General features: G+C 39.5%; 1 protein-coding gene across 1 annotated transcript in view; it reads right to left on the bottom strand.

Annotated features, from left to right (window-relative positions):
• IREB2 (iron responsive element binding protein 2) overlaps positions 1–13,797 on the bottom strand; it is a 59,444-nt gene extending 45,647 nt beyond the window's left edge. The window contains exons 1-2 of the mRNA XM_053594184.1: positions 13,632–13,797; positions 11,879–11,968 (exon numbers count right to left, since the gene is read on the bottom strand). Of these exons, the coding sequence (XP_053450159.1) occupies positions 11,879–11,968; positions 13,632–13,650 (109 nt within the window). The 5' untranslated portion in view covers positions 13,651–13,797. The remainder of the gene's footprint in view (positions 1–11,878; positions 11,969–13,631) is intronic.
• Positions 13,798–24,286: the final 10,489 nt, after the last annotated feature.

Genomic DNA, 24,286 nt, shown 5'->3' on the forward strand with positions numbered 1-24,286 from the left:
GTTACATTCAAGGGTTGGCTGAGAGTTCTACATATGTCCATATATACGAGATTACTTTCCACAGTATAAAGTTAATAAAATCTAAAATTGAAAAATCAAGGAACAGTAGTATAAGCAATTTAATACTATGGAGGAAATTACTAGAAGAAACAGTTAAAGAAATTGAGATAGTATTCTTTGGGGAACAGAAATTGGGGGTACTGTTCTGGTTATAATATTGGTGGAGGTTTTTAATGATCACTTGAAAATTAAAAAGCAACTGTCAAATAAGAGTGCTATGAGAAAAAACTAATCACAATGTTAACCGACATTTCACTACCCCGTTTCCCCGAAAATAAGACAGTGTCTTATTTTAAGGTGTGCTCCCAAAGATGCGCTAGGTCTTATTTTCAGGGGACATCTTATCTTTCCTGTAAATAGGTCTTATTTTCGGAGGCTGTCTTATTTTTGGGGAAACAGGGTATTATGAAGCACTATCACAAATTTGTCTAAATTCATAATAATGACTAGAGGTCTACTGCAAAGAAAGATGCAAATAAATAAACCATCCCCTCTCAAAACAAAAACCTTTTTTCTTATGTCTCCCTGTGGCAGCCAGTCTCCAAGATGCTATCAATACATCTTGCCTTGTGTTATTCATGTTCTCAGGTAATCAGCATGGAATCACTTCTGCTTGTGTGATCAGCAGAGTAGCAGAGATGAGAATATGACTTTCAAGGCTAAACTATAAAAGTATTCTGGTTTGAGCATTCCTTTCTCAGATTACTTTCTCTGAGAGAAGGCAGCAGCTGGTTATCAGACAATCTAGCAGCTCTGAGAAGAGGTCCACCTGGAGAAAAACTTAGGCCATCATTAGGGAGCACCACCCTGCCAGCCATGTGAGTCAGCCTTTAGAAACAGATCCTCCCACCTTAGGCCTTCAGTTGAATGCAGCCCCCAACCAACACTTGGCCATAACCTTCCAAAAGGTCCCAAGCTGCAGTTCTCAAATCCTGACCTACTGAAACTGTGAGAGATAATACATGTTTACTGCTACTTTAAGCCACAAAGCTTTGGGTTATATATAGCAGTAAGTAATGATTTTCTTCCTCGACTTTTCTAACACTAACATCTGCAGTTATAGGACATACTACGGGGCAGGTATTGGGTGATTTGCATACATGATCTTGTTTAATCCTTAAAATAAACCAATAGGTAGCTATTCTACTAGGAGAGCTGCAACAGCAGAAAGTAAACTAGCAGATGTGAAGAAATGGACACATGCTTGGTTTGTTTTTTAGCAACATTAATTTTACACCCCCACTTTTCAACAGGTAGGAAGTTCAGGAAGGCCCTTAATCTCTTTCTTCCTCCCAGTTCTCCCAGGCCCACCTTCACACACACTCAGAAGAGTTCCCTAAACTTCCAAACCTCTCTGATCCCCACACTCATCACATCCATCAACTTACTTTCTCCCTTACTCATCAGCACCTGCTTGTCCATGTATCTCAACTCATGCAGTTAGGTTCTAGACGGTCAATTTCTCACTTCCCCAACCTTATACTTAACTTGTCTTTTTGTTCTTTTATCCCACCTGCCCAAGAAAATACCAATTCTGTTTTTTTTTTTTTTCCTAGTTGGTCCACCCATATTCTTTTCTGCTCTAGAACTATTCTTGTTTTTAAAAATAACTCTATTGATGTACGTTTCACATATCTTATATATTCACTGTGAACCGAGTTTACGGTTTAGTGAGTTCTTTTTAGTAAATGCACCAAGTTGTGCAATTAACATCATAAATCAATTTTAGAACATTTTTTTCTAATGTACCTCAAATTCCCATTTATTGTTAATCCTCATCCTCCCTCCTCTCTAACCCCAGGAAACCACTAAGCTACTCTTTGCGTTTTCTAGATATTACAGACAAATGAAAGTATACAGTAAAGTCTCCTGTAGCTCGCTTTTTTTCACTAAGCGTGCTTTTAAGGTTCATCGTGCTGTAGCACGTGTCTGCAGTTAATTTGTTTTTATTGCTGATTAGTATCCCATCGGATACCAAATTTTGTCTATTCATTCACCCAAGGCAGGACATTTAGGTTGTTTTCAATTTTCAGAGCTATATCACTGTGAACAGAGGCAATGACTACCTTTGCTCCAGACTATTTTTTCAAAGACATGTATATATAGTGAATAGCCTTGGAAGACAAAATAGTGTCTCCCTTTAGGGCAAAGAGCAGGCACCCTTACTACTCATTATATAAGATCCTAAGCCACACTTCCTTCTCTGTAATACAATCACTGTACATGCTGTTGTTACTTGGGCCCTCTTCAACATCACCCTACAAAAACTGGAGTTGGGAAACCAACACAAAGGCTGGTACTAAGGATAACCCTTTGCTGTGGGTAATAAAATGTTCCTTGTCTCTGATCCAGGAGTCATGTGCCTTCTGCCAATATCCATGAAATTAACTTGTTAACTTGCATGGAGGTAAAATTTCAGATGCTTTATACTTCTTAACACTTTTTGGTAGCTCTGTTTTGTTTTTTTTTTTGCTAACTTCTACTCCTTTACCTAATCTTTAAATGTAGGCATTCCTCAGAGTTCATATCTAGGCTCACTTCTTTTCTAACTTTATACTGTTTCCCCTAAGAGTTTAATTCCTCCTATAGCTTCAATTATAATTATCTTTACACCAATAATTTTGAAATATTTTTCTGCAGCCCAGGTCTATATTATGAGCTCCAAAACCACACTTAATTGCCCCTGAACATCTCTACTTAAAATCTATTATGTTCCCAAATTCACTAGTATCTAAGTTGAACTGTTATCATCACCTTTTGTGTTTCCTAACATAGTAAATAGCACCACAGTCTGTCCAGATGCTCATGCTGAAACATCTAGGCATCTTCTTTGACACCATTCTCCCATTTTTTAAAAAATTTGTCTTTTATCATCACTACCTCCAAACCACCAATACACCGTCTCTCACCTTGGTTTGACAGGTGGTCTTTCCAATCCTATTCCTGCCCCATACAAGAGGTTTTCAAAATGTGGTCCCATGATACAGGACCCTGCAAACCATCTGCAAATCTCTGAAGGCAACTGAGATATTATTTACTTCTTTTTAGTATTTTGACACTTGTGCTGATGGTTCAAAAGCAATAGTGAGTAAAACTGCTGATTCTTTAAGCAGGACTCAAGATCATGGCACTAAATTATACTAGGTTGAGTATCCCTAATCCGAAACTCCAAAATCTAAAATGTTTTAATGAGCATTTCCATTTAGGGTCCAATAGATGTTCAAGAAGTTTCGGATTCCGAATTTTCAGATTAGGGATATTCACACTCTATAGTACTGATACTCTGTGTGTGTGCGGTTGTTTTCTTTTTAAGAAACAGGGATCTTGCTATATTGCTTAGGCTGGACTTGAATTTGTGGGTTCAAGGGATCCTTCTGTCCTAAATTCCTAAGTAGATGAGACTACAGGCACACAACACCAAGCCCGGATCTTCACATTTATACAAAATATCAGTTTCACTTAAGAATGTCTGATGAAGCAGAAAAACTGTTAATTTTATTAAATCTAAATTGCTGAGGTCAAGTCTTTTTAATATTAGGTGCATCAAAAATGAAATGTACACATACAGCATTTCTGCTCAATATCAGAGTACAATGGTTGCTTGAGGAAAAATACTTGTATAATTGTTCAGGTTGCAAGCTAAAATAGCCACTTTTTCAAAGAACACTGTTTTCATTTGAAAGAACAACTGACAAACTATGGTTTTCAAATGTGGGTATTTGGCAGACAGTTTCTCAAAAATGAATAAAATAAGCTTGTCTGTTCATTTTCTAATTTCTCCAGTCTGCTTATCACATTCATTAGTCTTTGAGAAATAAAGGTTCATTGAGTTATGCAACTTCCAAACGTGGACACATTACATATGGAATCTCTGTAAGTTGACCACCCAAGGGAATGTAACAAACTGGTCTACAGGACTTCCACTGAATACATGTGGTGCCGTGTCCAGTTTATGAAAATTAGGGACAACTTAAGGAGTTGGTCAATGTAGGGAGGTGGTCAACTATGGAGGTTCTACTGTATTATATTAAAAAATACATACACATTTGTTAATTTCATCACAACTCTCTCAATGTGGAAACCAGAGCTCCTATGAATGACTGCAAGCTCTAAAAGCCTCCTGCCTGTGCCTGTGCCTGGACTGAGGCACTCCCACACAGAAGGCCCACTGTCCTGCCAGTGCCTGAATCTATCTGCAGGGCACTTAAAGGGTCACACATGAGCATCTACTCTTCCTGCAAGCCTCCCCATTGCCCATGAGCTCTGAAGGGCTCTTGCACTCTACCAGTACACACACACAATTGCTACATCCCCTGCCTGCAGTCCAGAGGGTGGCCTAACTGCCTGACCAGCAACTCTAGACCAGCTCCAATCTGGCCAAAACCAGCATGCTTCTCTGCTGTATTGAGGCCAAACCATACCTTCTTCAATGAGTTCTGAACACCTTCCAAGTTTGTCCTTCCTTGGGTATTCTATCCTAGCCCTACAGTATCATATATAGTTTACTTACATCCTATAATAACTCTTTTATCATAGTTAATAATTATTTATATTAAACTTCCTGTTTAACCTCTTAATGTGGTTTCTATCCTGACTGAGCCCAGACTGCTGCAACATACTAAGTACTGTACTTCACACATTTTCTATGTATCTCACCATGACTAAACTGCATGCTTTCTTAGCACAAAGATTCTATCTTAGCCATCTTTCATTTGCTAGAGATATGTGCGTGTTCAATAAATATTAGCTAAATGAATTAAACAGTGTTGAGAGATTCAAGAAACAAGTAGAAAAATGGACTGGATTACATCTGCCTCTTTTAATCAGCAATTTCTAGAATTCTATAAACTCAAAATGCTAATCCTTTAAGGAATGGTAATAAAAAAGATATGTGGGAACCAGGATACTGGTAACTTAAACCGGCCAAGAATTACAATTTGTGTTATCATACTTCTGAAAGGAGCTGACAACAATAGATATCCTTTTGATCAATTACTTAGTGGAAGATCCAACAGGTGGTTCAGGCTCTGAAAAAGTCTGCTATTTTATATGGGAGGCAGCTGATGAAAGGCACAAGACTTTCAGGCTCCCAAGACTACAGACTCTCAAGGCCAACTGAGATTAGGTAATACAGTGTATCTTTCAGCACAGGGGTCACAAACTTCTGCTCCGAAGACATGTATTTTTTCCTGCTAAGTTTTAACATTTTAAAATTAAAAGTTTACTAGCCAAGTAGTGGGCACTGCAGTTCAAGCTACTTGGGAGGCTGAGGCAAGAGGATCACCTGAGCCCAAGAGTTTGAGGTTGCTGTGAGCTGTGACGCCACAGCACTCTACCAAGAGTGAGACTTGTCTCAAAAAACAATTTAAAAAAAGAAAAAAACAAAACAAAACACAAACACTAATGAAAGCTGATGAGCAAAAAGAAGGTCTGTGCATAATCTGCACAATATCTGACACCAAAGATAAGCAAAATAGGCCGCAAATGCTGTGCACATGGCATGCATGATTCAGTGCACATGGCTGACGGTTTGATTACTAACATTACTAAGCTGGGAATCAAGGGTATTTTTGGTCTTGAAATCAGAAGACACAGGTCTAAATTTCCTCCCTTAAAGGATATGCTGTGACTTCAGACAAATTACTTAAGATTTTTAACTTCGTTTTCCTCATCTGTATAAAGTGCATTTAGAACTATCTTCCTGCCTACCATGAAGCAACGTAGTGAAGTAAAAGGTTTTTTTTTTTGTTGTTGTTACTTGTAAAAAATGGAAAATTCTAGGTTTAAACATTAGATGAAGAAATCACCCATAGGGATTATCAGTATCAACAACTGGCTAGTAAGCAGGCATCTGATAACTAAATATGACAGGGAAATACACCAGACTGGAGGAACGGGGAAACACTCAAAGACTGAAGCCACAAGCCCCAACGAGATGGTATCTTCGGAGTCCAGACTGGGAAAGGGGGATAGGACTAGAGCAAGAACCAGCTGGCATAGCTTCAGGGTGAATCTAAAAACCCTGCTCCAGGCCAAGACCAGGAAATCGGTCCCAGAAGGCCCTGAAATCCTATTAGACCTGGCAGCAGGATTAACTTATGCCCATGTCTGACTAGAGTCAAGGTATTGTTTTTGTTCCTAACCAGAACCAAGCTGGACAGGATTGATTTCCAATAAAGAAACTCAAGAAAACTGACCTTATTACTTTTTTTTTCTTTTTAAATTACACTGCCATTGAGAATCAAAGGAGGCAAAATAGAAAAAACATTACTGCTTAAGCCATTTTTCTTCATTCACTGACAAAGGTTGAGAAAACATGAAAAATAATGCATATGATTGACAAAGGTGCAGAAACATTTCCTCCTCTCGTTCACAACTGGTAAGAATGTAAGCATGTACACCGGGTTATCTCCTAACCTAACACGACAGATGCACTTCATAGTGCCTGTCCAAACTGTGACCCATGGAATGGATAGTTCTCAGTCCTGCTGCCTGCTTGGCTACTGCACTGAGTCAAGAGCCAATCCCTCAGCAGGTCAATAACTAACAGCCTACTGAGAAAGAGACACCAAGACAATTAGGTTCACCTCTCAGAAATTTATCATCAGGACACAAAAAGACTGAACCAGAAAGGTATTAAGAGGTAAGCCAGGAACTGAAGCTGTCATTTAGGTCCTTGTACAAAGTGAAAGGCAGAGGAGGCTTGTCTGCAATGAAATGGAGGAAGCAAGGGTGGAGGGAGGCAGAAATCTAAAGCCCCTGTGAAAAAAATAAAGAGATTCCTCAATTCTAGCACTGATTTTCTTGAGATCGAGACGCATTCCATTGGTCTGGGAGCTCTGCATCACTGTTCACTTGCGCCAGTGGACTGCCTGTTCCTTACTGTCAAAGGGCCTAATCTAGAACAGAAATTGGCAACAAACAGAGAGTGAAAACGAACAGACAACAGATGCTTCAACAATATGTGGAGGGTTGGCGAGCGAGTGTTTATATATGGAGAAGGATTATATTAGGTAAAGGTAATCCTTAGAAATTATAACAAACTACTTCATGGCTTACCCAATCCACAGCCCTCTCCACATTTCAAGGAAGAGACAAGATTAGAAAACTGGTGTCTCTTTCAGCAGTAACTGCAACAGCAATAGACGCCTGACAAGTGTAGTCAAAATAGGTTAAAACAATAGGTGAAAAAGTTACCTAGAGGTACAGCCTTACTGGGGAGGTAATCTAGCCATAACATACAAATGGTCAGCAACAACCATACTGGGCATTATAATATACAAAATGAGGAAGTAAAGCGGGCTGTGGAGATAAAGACTGGAGTAGATTCAAAGAGAAACTGCCTCTGGCTTAGAAATTCCAGTCCCCACGAGGCCTGACTATCCCTTTTTTTTTTTTAATGCCAGTTTAGTGTTGCTTGACTATCCTCCTTTCTTCCCTTGCCTTCAGATGTCTAGAAACAGCAACATCTTTTTTACTTGAGTGATTTTTTTTTTTGTTCCTTAAAGTTCAAAGATAAAGATTAGAACAGACAAGTGTATATAGTAAAAGCATAAAAATAAAAGTGTATGATGAGGGTGGAGGGAATAGCACACTTTCAACCCAGCAATTCTATAAAATAAGTGTGAACAAAAATTTAAATAGCACAGATAGTAGCTTTATTTATACATAGAGGAAAACTGGTAGCAATCTCCAAATTCAAAGGTCTGTTAACTAAATCATGTTGCATTTATACCAACAATATTGTACAGCCTTTTCTACCCCAACTTATGCTCCCTGACTCAGACACCAAATAGACTCAGATAGCAAGGGATACTTGTATTCAATGACATGAAAAGATGTTCATGATATATTAAGTGAAACAATATATATATTTGTTAAATATAGCACATTTACATGTTTTTATATAAACATAAAAATAAAGATTGTTTCTACACTGTCTGCAATGTTCTTGCCTTTCCATGATTTTTATAAACAATAAAACCTCTACTAAAAAATACAGATTTTCTTTCAGAGGCTACAAGGTAAAATTTAGACACCAAGTCCTAGCTCTATTGTAGGACTGGGTGGTATTGTGGTTAAAAAAAGCAAGCAGTCAGGAAAAAAAAAACAAAAAAACCCAAAAAAACAAGAAAGAGAGAACGGGATAAGACAAAGAATAGGGCCTGGGGCTTTATACCAGTGAAAGGCCTCACTGCTCAACAACTGCTATTCTTTAAAATAAACTTTTCATTCTAGCCAGGCAAGTCTCTTCCCTATTTTCCCCTTCCCACAACACATTCATTCATGTTTCCATTATGCTGTTCATTCTAATTCTCTGGTGTTGCCTGTTCTCAGTCATGCCCTCTGCTTCATAGTCCCTTCTTCTTGGTCCCTTCAAGAAAGCAGTCTCTGACTATCCAGGCAAGAGTGATTTCTCCCCCCCCTTGAACAACAGCAATAGTTTCAAATTCAGAGATCTACTCAAGTGTCACTCAAAATCTTTACATTGCTAGTCTGTGCAACAGAGTGCCAGACAGGTAGCTCCGGCACATTAAGAAGTAACTCCATACAACTGAAATCTTAAAGACCAAAAATGTAATCAATGTTCTCAGATGTGTTCACTTCCATAAAGATAACTCGAGTATAAATTTGGGAAGCAGAAACATAAAAATAGCAGCAAAAAGCATTAGTGAAATAACTTGTGTTGTACCCTATCTAAAGACAGAATAAGAGAGGGTTTTAGATTGGTGAGGCAGATAGTCTATGTTGGTTCACTCACCAATAATTCCCAACCACTTCTCCCTTTCCTCTCTCCTCTCTAAGAGCTGTAAAGCTAAAATACAGAAGTCCCATTCCTTTGGCTTTCTGTGGTTTCAGTTACCCACAGTACAGCACAGTAAGATATTTTGAGAGAGACCACATTCACATAACTCTGAATAATACAGTATGTTGTTATAATTATTCTAGACTCTATGAGCTATTGTTGTTAATCTCTTACTGTGCCTAATTTATAAATTAAACTTTATCATAGGTATGTATGTATAGGAAAAAGCACAGTATATATAATAGGGTTGGTGCTATTCAGGATTTCAGGTATCCTCTGGGGGTCTTGGAATATGTCGCCTGCAGACAAGGGGGGACTACTTACTCCATCTTTCAGCCTTTTTGAAGCCAAAGGTGGCCACATTGTGGCCCAAGAGCCAAAAGCCTCTTAGGGAGGGCTATTTTTTCTGTTTTGCCTTTCCAGCTGCTCAGAACAAATGTAATGCCTAGAGGTACAGCAGCTACTTTGCAACCAAAGAATAAAAACAAAAGGAAAAGAGCCTGGACTCTTGCTGAGATTGATGCTACACAGCTCCAGTCTGCAGATTTCTTATTTCATGAGAAAAATAAGCCCCTATTGTTAAAGTCACTGGACAGAAAGTTTTCAGTTCTTTGTAGCTGTAGGCATTCCTCCTGACATAGTAGTATGAAGCTTAGAACAGTGCTTCTCAACCGTCTTTCCTCTCCAACATGTATGAGGATAGAATACTTTCCCTTCCTTAACAGTTACTCAGCACAGCATTGATTCTTAATGTGGAGGCATGAGAATATGGAATGAGGCGGAAAAGACAGTGGCCCTGAACCTTGGTAACTACTAAAGCAATGTCTCCTTGTAATGTCTCAATCTGGTTCCTCCAAAAATGCAATAAGAATTTTCTGTTCTGATGCTAAACAAGCAAAATACTTTCTATCCAAGTGGCTCCTTTCTTTCAAAGTCAATTCTTTCCAATTTTATTCCCTCTTAATTACTAAGAAATTACTTATGTAATTTGTTTTTTGAGACTGAGTTTCACTCAGTCACCCTGGGGTTGAGTGCCATGACATCCTAGCTCATAGCAACCTCAAACTCCTGTTGGAGTAATCCTCTTGTCTAAGCATCCTGAGTAGCTGGGACTGCAGGTGCCCACCACAACACCCGGCTAGTTTTTCTGTTTCTAGCAGAGATGGGGGTCTCGCTTTGCTGAGGCTGGTCTCAAACTCCTGAGCTCAGGTAATCCACCTACCCTCACCTCCCAGAGTGCTAGGACTACAGGTGTGAGCCACATTACCCGGCCTACTCACATAATTAACAAATTTCTCATAATAACCACTCTGAAAAACATTGGTACTGACCCCAGAGAAATTAAAACCAAATTTCTGTTTTGAAGGCATTTATATTTATAAATAGTCTATTACTGCATTTATCCATGGTTATAAAAATTCTAGTATGTATTATGTTTATGTACTGATATACTCTGTACAGTTAAGTACAGATGTGCATGAAAACTTATTTCCATCAGAGATAATTTAACTTTTATATTAATTGTTCTCTTTAATGCATTTTATAATTATTTTTGATAGTCTCCTACTGATCCCCTAAGTCTGAGAAATAAAGGACATCTTCAAGTAAGTACACTTCTATAAATTATCCACAGAAGACATTTATACTCAATTTTTAATATCTCATATGTTCTTTTAATTTATTAAAATATAAAATCTGTGTTAAAAAACTTCCAGGCCAGAATCACTAGATATTTTGAGAAGTAAAAGGGAAATATGACCCTTCTTATATAGAACAGATTTACCTGTTTTCCTTTCAAATTAATGTAAACTCATCAGTGAAAGATATTTATCAGTAAGAAAAGGACCAACCTCTCTTAACAAACATCTCAAGACAAATCATTACAACAAAACATGCAAGGTAAAAGATATTTTTCTTGTTTTGGCAAACTGTTTATTTTTAAATGGTAACCTAATTCTAAGAGGATTTTCTAAAATAGTCCAAAATAACCTAACTTTAAGGGTATATGTGAAACTCAGTAAATGTAGAATGTAAATGTCTTAACACAATAACTAAGAAAGTGCCAGGAAGGCTATGTTAACCAGTGTGATGAAAATGTGTCAAACGGTCTATAAAACCAGAGTATGGTGCCCCATGATCGCATTAAAGTACACAGGTATGATTTAATAAAAAAATAAATAAATAAATAACCTAACTCTCATGGCATATAGCAATCTAGAATATTTAAATTCATCAAAATCTATAGGAAAAATAACAGGAGCAATATTCTTAATTAAATAATTCAAGAAGGGAAAAAACAAGATTAAAGAAAAGCTCCCTGCAAGAGTGATTACAATAGATTTGGCATTTGATTTATCTTTTCATGTCATTTTCACTAAAAAGTTACAAGGACTAATCATTCTTCCAAACAGGTCTTCCCTTCATTGGCCTAGTGGAGAAAGTTACTCAGCTGTCAGTAAAGTCAAGACTTCCATCCAATGCCAACTGTCAAATTCACCCTTCTGAGACCACTGTAAAAGGTTTGGTCAGGGTGGGTGCAAGTGAATGCCATTTGAACCAGTAAAAGGGATTTAAAAACAAAAGCAAGTTGATGTGAAGTCAGGGTAAACCATGCTCAGAACTAGAGAACAACTCAAATTAATGGGCCCTATTGATGATTTCTATTCAAAGGATGGCATAAACAATAAACTATTCATTTTGAAAAACAAAATATACATTTGATTAGTGTAGAATATCATCAGTCAGATTTTTCTAAAAATTGCATTGGTAGTTTCTTTGGGGAAGAATGTCATTGCTTAATTTAGATGTTTAAATGAGAAGTTAAGGGTATGGGCTTACATCTTCCTCAAACAAAAGTTGTCCCAAGCATTTTTCTAACATGGTAGAAATATGTGTAGTTGTAGTTGTACCTTCTACAAAACGGTGGAAATAAAATTTCTTCAGGTCATGTCGAGAAATGCATTTTAATTATTAGAAACTTATCAAACCCAAGTAAATGTAAAGCAACATTACCATACTTGGTGCCTCCAAGTTTAGATACATTGAAGAACTTCTTATGTGAATTGTCATTTAATGTTTCAATAAGGTACTCAAAGCCGTATCCTGGAAAAAAAAAAAAAATATGCCATTAAACCCAGCTACAAAGTATCTTATTCAAAGTGAAAACATCTGGAAACTAGCTTTGTCCGACTTTCTACAATGGTAGAATGTTCCATATTTGCGCTGTCCAATGAGGTAGCCATTAGCCTATCGGGTTGAGCACTTGAAATGTGCCTACAGCAACTGAGGAAATTAATTTTTAATTTTATTTAATTAAAGTCATACAAGGCTGGTATCCACCATATTGGATAAGGTAGCTCTAATTTGTCAAGTAAAAGCTAGTAAGATAATTTACTCCTGAAATGTGTTAACAAAGAATATCTAGAAAGGGACAACGAGAATGACTTAAATAAAGATAGGGATGTTTTGAAAAGACAATGTCCTGAAAGTTGCATAAAGTACAAAGCAATTTGAAAACTCCAGTATGTTAGAGGGACTGATTAAAAATAAAAAGACCAGGTGGTGCCTGGGGCTCACTGAGTACGGCACCGGTCCCATATACGGAGGGTGGCGTGTTCAAACCCGGCCCCGGCCAAACTGCAACAAAAAAATAGCCGGGCGTTGTGGCGGGCGCCTGTAGTCCCAGCTCCTGGGAAGGCTGAGACAAGAGAATAGCCTAAGCCCAGGAGCTGGAGGTTCCTGTGAGCTGTGACGCCACAGCACTCTACCGAGGGCAATAAAGTGAGACTGTCTCAAAATAAATAAATAAAAGACGGATTTTTACAGAGCATTCAACAACACAGACAAAAATCAAAGCCAAAGCAAACCAAAAACTTCTCAAGTAATAGGTCTTAACTTAAAAGGGAACAACCCAATAGTTAGGTAAAATAGCCCCTAAAAGGGACACGTCCTTCTGGTTTTGCATTAACTGAAGCTGAACTACAAAGTCAAAGACCCATGGGTCTCAATTGAATGTGCCCCTGCTCCTAACGTTCTTGGGAGAAGTGGCGGAGAGGCAGCCCTGAGGTTTAAAAGATCTTTTGTGCAGACTCATTGCAGTCAGTGGGCAGGACCCTTAACACTGCTAGGACTTTAGTCCAAAATGAGAAGAGATAAGTACAGCCTACTTTAAGAACATGTGGGGGGATTTTGTTTTGTTCTGTTGTAGCGAGAGACAGAATGGGAGGATACTCAGAGCTGCAATAGTCGGAGAACTGGCTGATCAACGTACAACCTTGACTGCTCCTCATTCGAGTTCCAGAGGCAAAGAGAGATGGAGGGGCTAGAGGCTGAACGGTGGAATAAACTAGCCGAATGAGACCCAAGAAAGGAGACGCTGGCCCCCACTCGCATCTCTCGCAAATGGGGGCGGGTTGTGAAAGAGGGTGGGCCTCTCCCTACCCCTACCTAGTATTACCGACAGAGTCCAGGAAGCCCCTGGCAGCCGAACAGGGGCCACCGGGGTGAGATGGGTCCAGGTCAAGGCCAGCAGATGAACCGACGGCCCGGCTGGGGTCGCTCTGGGAAGCGGGGTGGGGAGGTCGGGCTGCCAAGGCCTAGACGCATGGAGTGCGGCCCGGCAGGCAGGCCCCGAGGGGAGTACGATCTGAGCCCTGAGGGCCCCTGGCGCCCGCCAGACGACTCGAGACGAGAAAGGAAAGGAACACGGTGCCCAGACAGCGCGCGTTTCCAGGTGCCAGACCCAAGTCGGCAGCCTGAAACTGACCTGCACTTGGGGCGTCCATCGCCGGAGACCATATTATCCCTGCGGGGAGGGGGCCAGCTGGGGAAGGAGGGAGAGGCCGGGGGGAGGGAAAAGAGGGGGAGGAAGACAGGCGGACTAGCAAGGGAGGAAGTAAGGAAGCAGTCTCGCGCAAACACCGCGAGATCCACAGAGCAGGCCCCGGATCTGCGCTCGCGGGATTTGTCGTCTAGCTCCCGCGAGATCTTTGGACAAGACAACAAAGACGGGGCGGAGCTAGTCTGGAGATGTCTTCTTGCGCAGTCGCCATTGTTTTCGCTAGCTGGGCGGAGCTCGGGGGAAATTAGAAGGTTGGCGTTGCTGGCCTGGCCTTTTGGCGGTCTGATACTTAACTGTGGCGTCAGGTGTCCCATTGGGATTCCTGCAGGTGTCTTCTAGAGTAGGAGTCCGAATTAGAACTCCCAGGAGATTCGCTTTCCCCTGACAATAAAGGCTACGTTAGCTTATCATAAGTGGGTAGTTCCCATGCGAAGGTGGCGGGGGACTTAGGCACTCGATTGTTGAATGAATTAATTTATCTTTTTAAATTTCAGATTAATATGAGGGTACAAAGGATTAGGTTACAGTGTTTGCGTTTGTTAGGTAATGTCTCTGCTGTAGTTGTGCCCTCAGCCAGGAGGTATGTCGTATACACTAACACTGCCCGTGAAGTGAGAGCACATCAATACCTCCCCTTCCCTTCACCTCCCTCTCCCTTCCTCCCTACCCTTCCCCCCAACTTGAATTAAATTGTTTTCCATACACTCCCACAGCTTCAGTTTCTCCCTTTCTGATGACTTTCCCAGCAGCAGCTAGTCATGCTTAAGCCTCTTCATCCTTCCCCTCCTCTAGTCCCTACATTCTCCATCTTCTGCCTTATCTCTGGTTGGCAGCCAACTTAGCGGAAAGAGTGGTTTGCCCTCGCCCTTATCCTATTCTTTATCCCTCTTGCAGTCTGTGTTCCACCCCCAGAGTTTGACCAAGGTCAGTCATAACTCCACTTGCTAATCTCACATTTCTCAATCCTTACTCTTACTGTTCTTTACCCTTGTTGAAAATTACTCTTCCATCAGCATCTGTGACCCAAAACTATTTTCTTTTTTTACTTTATTCCTAAGATTACTCCACCTCAGTCTCTGCTGGTTCCTTACTCTGTCCAGCCTTAAAATGTACTGGCATTAAGTGTACCCCAGGGCTGTGGCCTTACACTACCTCTCACTCTCCATTTTTTCTGGCTCATCTCATGCCCTCCTCTGGCATCAGAAATTAATATGTTGATCCTTCCCAGTTTTCCTGTAATTGAAGCCCAGAGGTATATGCTGTTAATGCAAAAGAAGCCATACTCTGTAAAATCATTTAAAGAGGTTTATTGTGAGCCACATTGGAGAACTATAACCTGAAGCCATGGCCAAGAAGCCTTGAGCAACTGGACACTCTGTGGTTGGGTTACAGTTTGGTTTTATACATTTCAGGGAGGCAGTAATTACAAATAAAGTCATAATGAATCAGTACATGGTTTAGTTGGGTGGGACATCTCTAAGTCGGGTCCCCAGGTTATAAGCGTGCTTGAAGGTTCTTCAGTAGACAGTTGGCTGAAAGAGCTAAACTTTGTGGAATAGACCAGGAATCAGTAAAAAGGAATCCTGGAGTTAGGATAGTTAATCAGAGACAAACTATAGGATATATATGTCTTACATAGTCTTGGGCCTGTGTTGAGTCACAAAGGACATCTCTAAGAAGGGAAGGGGACATGATGAGGCAAGTCTAATCTCCTTTCTTACTACTAGCAACTCAGTTTTAGAGGATCCCCTTGGCCAAGAGGGGGGCCAGTCAGTCTATAGGGGGAAACCTTAAGATTTTCTTTTAGTTTACAATACCCTGGTACCGGTTGGATGTCTCCTCATCCCAGAGTCAAAATATCCAACACTACACTCAAAATTTCCCTCTCTTAAACCCTTATTCCTTTTGTATTGCTGGCATCAGTAAGTGGCACCACAATCTACTGGGTTGCCCTAGCTCAAAACTAACATTATCTTTGATTCCTTCACCCTCTTTCTTTAATCATTGACCCAAGCCTTGTCAGCTCAAACTCCAATATATTTTCTTTATTTGTTCACCTTTTTATATTTTGCAATATGCCCTTTACTATCCTGACATGAAATTCATAAATTAACTTACAGACAATAAATTCATATGTAATTTAACTTACATACAATAAAATAATCACTATAAAGCCCTAACTGTATATAAAGGAGAAAAACAGGAAATTTTGGAAAATAGGAATTTATTGGGAAAAAAATACGTATAACAATATATAGGTATATGGGTTTGTCGACATTAGATGACATAATTGTGGTCAGATTCTGGCATCTACTTATAATGAATGAATCTGGTTTTAGGGAACATAAGCTAATATTCAACTGGGTATAGTCAACACTTTTTATTTACATATGACATTTCAAAATAAGGACCAAATACACACACATATAGCATATGTATATATATATATATATACACACACACACATACAGGTATATATAATATATACATATAGCATGAATGGTGAGCTTAAATGGAGACTAATCAAAATATATTACACTGGTGCCTCAAATATTGGAATGTTGTCACTGTTGATGTAATTTCCTGAAATGGTGAATAACTCTTGATAAAATTCTAAACAAGACAAAATATAACCTTTCCTCTTTTTATGCAATTGTATTCCTGCAAAATTCAGTGTATATTAAGCCATATATAAATTACTTTTGTTTTTATTTGAAAATAGGATTAAGTTCTAAGCTCAGATAATTATAAACAAACTTGTTGGTTTTTTATGTTTATATATATTTTTACTAACTGAATATCTGACAGTATGTTCAGTGGGAGTGTTTTATTTATTTGTGGTGCAGTTCTGTACCGTGGAGTTTGGGCAATCTAATATTCATTAAATGCTGAAAGTGTCCCCACATGGTAACAACCAAAAATACCTTCTCATTTTCTCAATGTCCTGCTTCCATTGAGAAGCACTAACTTAGATCAATCATTATGTGTGGCCCCTTGTGGCTGGACTCACTGTTGTTTTAAAAACCGTTTTATTGAGATGTAATTCACATGCTGCAAAATTCTTCCATTTTTAAACCGTTTTATTTTGTCATAATTGTAGATTTACATGCAGGCATATTAAATAATAAAAAACCTGTATAGTCTTCACCCAGACTTCCCTAATGTAACATAGTATAATATCAAAAGGAGGAAATTGACATTGATAGAATCATTCTACCTTATTCAGATTTCAGCAGTTTTACATGCACTCCTTTGGGGGGATGGCTTGTATTTTTTCACATATACAGATTTGTGTGACCACCACAGTCAGGACACAGAACATTTCTAAGGACCCTTCATGGGTCTTTTATAACCCCACCTACTTTCTGCTTAGGCTGCCTCTTCATCCACTGTGCCCTAGTAACTACTAGTCTGTTCTCCATTTTGAATGTCATACAAATGTATGTTTCTACAATACAGTTTTTGCAAGTAACAGTGAGTCTGTCCGTCCTTCCTTCCTTCCTTCCTCCCTCCCTCTCTCTCTTTTATTTGTTTGTTTGTTTATTTATTTATTTATTGAGACAGAGTCTCACTATGTTGCCCTCAGTACAGTGCTGTGGTGTCACAGCTTACAGCAACCGCAAACTCTTAGGCTTAAATGATTCTCTTGCCTCAGCCTCCCAAGTAGCTGGGACTACAGGCGCCCGCCACAGCGCCTCACAATTTTTTTTGTTGCAGTTGTCGTTTGGCAGGCCCGGGCTGGATTCAAACCTGCCACCTCCAGTGTATGTGGCTGGCACCCTAGCTGCTGAGTTACAGGCACTGGACCATTTTCTTTTATTGAGACAGAGTCTCACTCAGTCACCCCGGGGTTGAGTGCTATGGCGTCATAGCTCATAGCAACCTCAAACTCTTGGGCTCAAGTGATCCTGTTGCTTCAGCCTCCCAAGTAGCTGGGACTTCAGGCACCCTCCACAACACCTGGCTAGTTTTTCTATTTATAGTAGAGACGGGATCTCAACTTGCTCATTCTGCTCTCAGAACTCCCGAGCTTAAGCAATCCACCTGCCTTAGTCTCCCAGAGTGCTTGGATCACAGGCATGAGCGTCTGCGCCTGGCCCTTGGTACCTCTTTATATTAGTGTCCTGGACAATGTCCAGGCTGGTTCATTTTTTTTAAATTAAACTTTTCATTTTGGAAATAAATCAAGAATACAGAAGGATTGCAAGATAATTGCAATACACCTTCTTATATACCTTACCTAGATTTATTTACCTATTATTAACATTTTGCCACATTTGCTTTATCTCTCTATATACATGTGTACTACATATTGCATAATAAGATCCTCATTATTTCTTTATTCTAATTTTTCTCCCTGAACTACTTCAGAGTAAATTCCAGAGATTATGACTTTTTAGCATTGAATACTTCATCGGGTATCTTCTACCAACAAAGACAACCTCTCACATAACCACAGTGTAGTGATCAAATTCAGAAAACTTCATACTATGTGATACAATCAGTTGTATCTAATCAATAGAGTTCACATTCAAATTTTGTGAATCTGAATCAAGTTGTATGAATAATCCATATTCAAACGTTGATAAAATTTACAATCCATATTCAAAATTTGTTAATGTTTGTCAATATTGTCCTTTCTAGAAATTTTTTTCCCAATCCAGAATCTAAATCAGAATAAAGCATTGCATTTAGATGTTATATCTGTTTAGTCTCCTGTAATCCAGAAAGGTTCCTTAGCCTTTCATTCTCTTTTATGGAATTGACATTTTTAAGAGCATTGGGCCTATTGTTTTGCAGACTGTCATTTAATTTGAAATTGCCTGATTGTTTATTCATGATTAAATTTGGTTTATGCATTTCTGGTGGGAATGCCACATGAGTGATGTGTCCTTTTTAGTGCCCGCCTGTTGGAGACGGCTGATTCCACTTAGTCCCTTTAGGTGCAGCTGAGCCCTCTCTTAACTTAAAAGCAGTACAGCAGAATTTAAGGCCAAGTCCTCAGGATTCTGGGGGCCATGTTTTCACCCATCCACAACTCTGCAGTGAGATGGGTCTCAGTTATTGCAGGGACTGAGGTTGGAGACTGCCATGGCCTTTCTAAATCTTCTCAGTATGATCTTTCAGTGGCTAAGCCCTGAGTGCTGCCACGTTCTTCCAATCTCTGTTTTAGATCTATACAGAGAAAGCCTCTTTGGTTGACAGTCCCAAAATAAATGTCACACCTTAAAAAAAAATCAAAAGCAGGGGCAGCACCTGTGGCTCAAAGGAGTAGGGCACTGGCCCCACGTGCTGGAGTTGGTGGGTTCAACCAGCCCCAGCCAAAAAATCTGCAAAAAAAAAAAAAAAAAAATCAAAAGCATGGGGTGGTACCTGTGGCTCAAGGAGTAGGGTGCTGGCCCCATATACTGAAGGTGGTGGGTTCAAATCTGGCCCCAGCCAAAAACTGCAAAAAAAAAAAAAAAAAAAATCAAAAGCATGATAAGTGAATATGCCTGCCATTCTGTGGCTCACTTTCTAAGCTGCTGTTGATCCTGATCGTGGGGCCCTTGACATATGAAATGAAAAGGAACCATTGTACGCTCAAATCAACATACGTGTTCTGCCTGTCTAGTCAAGAGGAATGTAGATAAGAGTTTTTCTCTTTTCACCCATAGAAGAGTAGACCATGCATTAAAAGCTTTTAGAAACCTCACTGAACTCTCTATTTCCAGCAGATGGTTAAGAAGGTTGATGCAAGCTTGTGGTGGAGGACACTATTCTTGAAACTGTGAGAGCACATAAAGTACATAGAAAACTCCCTTATTCCTCAGACCCCAATTCCGTTTTCTAAGGGAAAAGATGGAATTACCATCAGTAAAATGACATGAAAACATAAATTTCAGAACTGCTGCTTGGGTCGAATTGTGTTCCCCAAAATTGTATGTAACCTTATTTAGAAATAGAATCACTGCAGGTGTAATTAGTTAAGATAAGATCATACTGGAGTAGGGTTGGTCCTGATCCAATGACTGGTAACCTTATAAGAAAACAGGCACATAGACACACAGAGGAAAGGTGGCCATGTGAAGAAATAATCACAAGCACAAGAGAGTGCTATAGGACTGTGAAGGCAGAGACCAAGGGGATGGGTCTACTAGCCAAGAAGAGAGGCCAGGAACTGCTTCTTCCCACAGCCCTCAGAAGATCCAGCACTGCCAACCCCTTAATTTCTGACTTCTAGCCTCCAGATCTGTGAGGCAATATATTTCTGTTGTTTGAGCTACCCAGTTTGAAGTAGGAAGTTTGCAGCCCTAGGAAGCTAATGCAAATCCCTTATTGGAATACCAAAGTACTGTGGCAATTGTGCAGTACTGCAGTTAGGAGACCTGGGTTTCAGCCCTAAATTTGCTTTATGGCCATATGCAAATGAATGAATCTGTCAGGCCTCAGCTGTAAAATTAATCTGGTGAAGGAAATCGTCCTCTATGTTCAGGAGTGATTTTATATAGCCTATGATTGTATGTTTCCTCTTTCAGACCATATACCATCTCCCTTGTCCTTCTCATCAAAGAAACCATGATGTCCTATCTACTTAGAATTCCTAAATATCTCTTGGTGTATTTCCTCTCCTGCTGCCTTAGATTGGGTTCTGATCATTTCTTGCCTGGACTATTGTGTTAGGTTGAACTAAATATTATCAATATTTGACCATTTTTGACAAAACAAATGGTGATATTATAAGGTTCAAACTAATAGTTATTTTCTAACTGGTCTCCCTGCTTCAGGCTTGCCCCCTCCCCTCCCATCATTGTTCCAATTACCCTTTACAACTCCACCAGGATATTCTTTCTGAAAGGCTAATATGATCATGTTTGCCTAGTATGCTTCCAAGTCTTCCCCACCAGTTACAAAATGAAACCAGAACTTTCTAGTCTAGCCTTTGGGGGCTTTGGGGGCCTGACCCTCACCTACTCTCCAGAATTACCTCTTCACCCACACCCTATTTTTACCTAATACTGCATGCATACAGAAGGAAGCTTCATATTACCTTGAGCCTTTGCAAACTCACCACCTAACTTCTGGTTGCTCCCTTGCCCCCAAACAGCAGAAGCTCCTCTTCATGAAGCTTTTACTGCTTCTGTTCACTCCTCTCCCTGCAACCCTGAGCTCCCCCTTTTTTGCACCCAAACCTACCATGTTTTGCTCTTACAGCACTTAGCCCACCATGCTGTAATTCTTGGTCTGTTCATTCACTAAACTGTGAGCTCCCTGAACACAAGGACTAAGTTTTTACTCTGTCTCCCTATCTCTTCACACAGGGTCTGCAGTATGACAGTTGCTTCAGAAAGTCCTTTGAATAAATGAATGGATAAGAGAATGAATGAATGAATGAAACTTGATCCTGCATATAATAATTTCCAAATCTGTATAACAGGCTCGTTAGACATAAATAGATTGAATCATAAAATGATTCATCTTTCAACAATAATTTTCTATAGGAATTCTGTAAACAGCAAGCTATACTAGTGGATTGAAAAATCTGACTTGAATTTCAAACTTCAATTGATAAAAACTTGACTTTTATAAAGTGGTGACCTGAACACTTTGGTTTGGTTCAACCACCATTTGAGTATTATCTACTACATTCAAGAACAATGAGGAGGATGATACCTGCCTTTGAGAAGCTTATACGTAGATAATGTTAGTATAATGATAATAAAAATAATTATGGCTAACACCTCTTAAACCTAGTTAAATGCTTTACATGTATTATCTCATTTCTCCAAACGCTCCTAGAAGAGGTTGTATCAGTTAGGATGTTCTTAGCTTCAGGTAAAAGAAACATCTTTCCTAAGTGTGTGGTAAGAAAAGAAAAAAATAAAATAAGCATCCTGTTCAAAATGTCTTAAATACAATATTCAACTCCAAGTGACATAAATGTGGGCCACTGCTTGTATCAGGTGAAGTATTTATATTTTCTCGGAAATATTCAGCTGAGGCTTGGCACAGTGGCTCATGCCTGTAATCCTACCACTCTGGGAGGCTGAGGCAGGTGGATTGCTTGAGCTCAGGAGTTTGAGACTAGCCTGAGAAAAAGTGAGACTTCCATGTCTAACAAATAGCAGGGTGTTTCGGGGGATGCTAGTAGTCCTTGCTACTTGGGAGGCTGAGGTAAGAGAATTGCTTGAGCCCAAGAGTGTTGAGGTTGCTGTGAGCTATGATGCCACAGCACTCTACCAAGGGCAACAAAAAGCATAACAATGACAAAAAAAAAAAAAAAAGAAAGAAAGAAAGAAATATTTAGCCAAAGGCTGGATGTGGTGGCTCACTTGTGTAATCCCAGCACTCTGGGAGGCCAATGCACATGGATCTCCTGAGCTCAAAGAGTTCGAGACCAGCCTGAGCAAGAGTGAGACCCCCTCTTTACTAAAAATAGAAAAACTAACTGTAGCCAACTGCATGGGAAGCTCCCTTGTAGAATTAGAGAAAAGTGGAACTTGAGCAGTTTTGTCAATGGCTTACCTGCCAGGAAAGAGCAATCTCATTGAATAACACGCATTTCTCTGATGGCTGATCTCAGCTAGGCCTATGCTAAGGGCTGTGGACACAGAAGAGATTAGGATGGCGCCAAGCTTATCCCTCAATGTGGGGGGCCATTGAGGGGAGCACTATGAGGTAAACAGACAATGTGTTGAGAGAGTCAGAAAAGAGGTTACTGAGAGGCAGTAATCTTTTAACTCTGAAACTTTGTCGTCAGCATCTTTGTGGACATTTTGATCTCCATTTGCTGTTTTTCTTGCCCAAATTACTCTGTCTCTCTTTGGCAATTCAACCCTTCCCCAATTCCTATTCACAGGTCTCTTACTGGATCCAGTATTTGGATAAGAAATTAGGGATATAACCTAATTAGGAAGCAAAAAATCACAGCAAGACTTGTGGGGGCTTCTGAGAAAAGGAGCCTTTATTTTTTTCTCTATAAGTTGTGGGAGTGAGGTGTGACATCTGGAACTACTGCAGCTATTTTACCACCATAATGGTGAATTTGGAGCTGTGAGCCCCACCATTGGATACCTGAGAATAAAGCCAAGATTGTAGAAGATAAAGACAAGAGAGAGAAATTCTGGAGCCTGGATGTCACCCTTCAGCTCCCAAATCAAGCCTTGCCTGTTCTGTAGAAGAACTTACTTTGAATTTCTTTTCAGTTAGGTGAGCCAATAAATGCCTTTTATAATATTAAATAAAATTTATAGGAAACCGTTGGTTTGGACTGAACTCCTGCATTAAGCCCAACAGGCCAAACTAAAGTGAAGTTATTTATGCTAAAGTTAAAGGCCACAAAGCCTAAACTTGGTTGTTGACCAGACCTTCTAAGTAATTAAGAGAGAGAAATAGCCAAATCCCTAAACAGGCCAGTTTTAGCAGGCATGATAAGGAAGTCCCCTCTGCTTTACTCTTTACATGGAATATAACTTTGAAACAACCAGTCTGCTTCTTGTCTTCCATTTCTGCTTTTTTTAGCCCTTTTCTGCCTATAAAGCCAACCTCTGTTGTTCAGCTCATCAGAATATTCATTCTACTTTATAGTGTCAAAAGACAAAATACAACAAATTTAAAGATCTCTATCTAAATACCAATTATAGGGGGGCGGTTTTGGTGGAGGGAAGGTAATGAGTGGGGCCACATCTATGGTGCATCTTAGAATGGGTACAGGCGATTGCACTAATGTACACAGCTATGATTTAACAATAAAAAAAATTTATTGAGATAAAAAATAAAATAAAATAAAACAAAGTGAGAAAGAAAAAAAAATAAATACCAATGATATTCTTCGCAGAAATAGAAAAAGCAATCCTAAAATTTATATATAACCACAAAAGCCAAAGACATCTTGAGCAAAAAGAATAAAGCTGGAGGCATTATATTACCTGACATCAAAACATGCTACAAAGCTATAGCAACCAAAATAGCATGGTATCAGCATAAAAACACACATAGACCAATGAAACAGATTAGAGAAGCCAGAAATAAATCCATGAATTTACAGTCAACTAATTTTGACAAAAGTATCAAGAACGTACATTGGGGGTAAGGGACAGTTTTTCAATAAATGGTGCTGGAAAAACTGTATATCCATATGCAGAAGAATGAAAGTAGACCTCGATCTCTCACCTTATACAAAAGTCAAATAAAAATCAAAAGGCTTAAATAAGAGACCTGAAACTATGAAACTACCATTGTTGAACCAAACTGGGACCTACTTGTTAGCAAAGCCAGACACTGAAGCCAAGAGTTACAGAGGGAGAAAGAGGCATTCTTACTGCATGGCATCATGCAAGGGACAGGTAGCTACCACTTCAGCCCAAACTCCCTAAAGGCTTACAAGCAAAGGTTTTTAAAGGCAAAGGTACATTATAGGAAAGCAAAAGTCACAGGAAAAATTAATACACGAAGGTTATACATTGGCATGGCCCCAAAAGGCAGGATATCCTGAAGTGAGGATTTACACGTCAGAGGTAGGTGGATTCAAGGATTCTTGGATTAGTGAAAAGGAATGTTATGATGAGTATGATTTTCTTTAGACACCTCAGGGAGAAATT

The sequence above is a fragment of the Nycticebus coucang genome, chromosome 6, assembly GCF_027406575.1.
Source record: "Nycticebus coucang isolate mNycCou1 chromosome 6, mNycCou1.pri, whole genome shotgun sequence".
In the NCBI taxonomy this organism is placed as follows: Eukaryota; Metazoa; Chordata; class Mammalia; order Primates; family Lorisidae; genus Nycticebus; species Nycticebus coucang.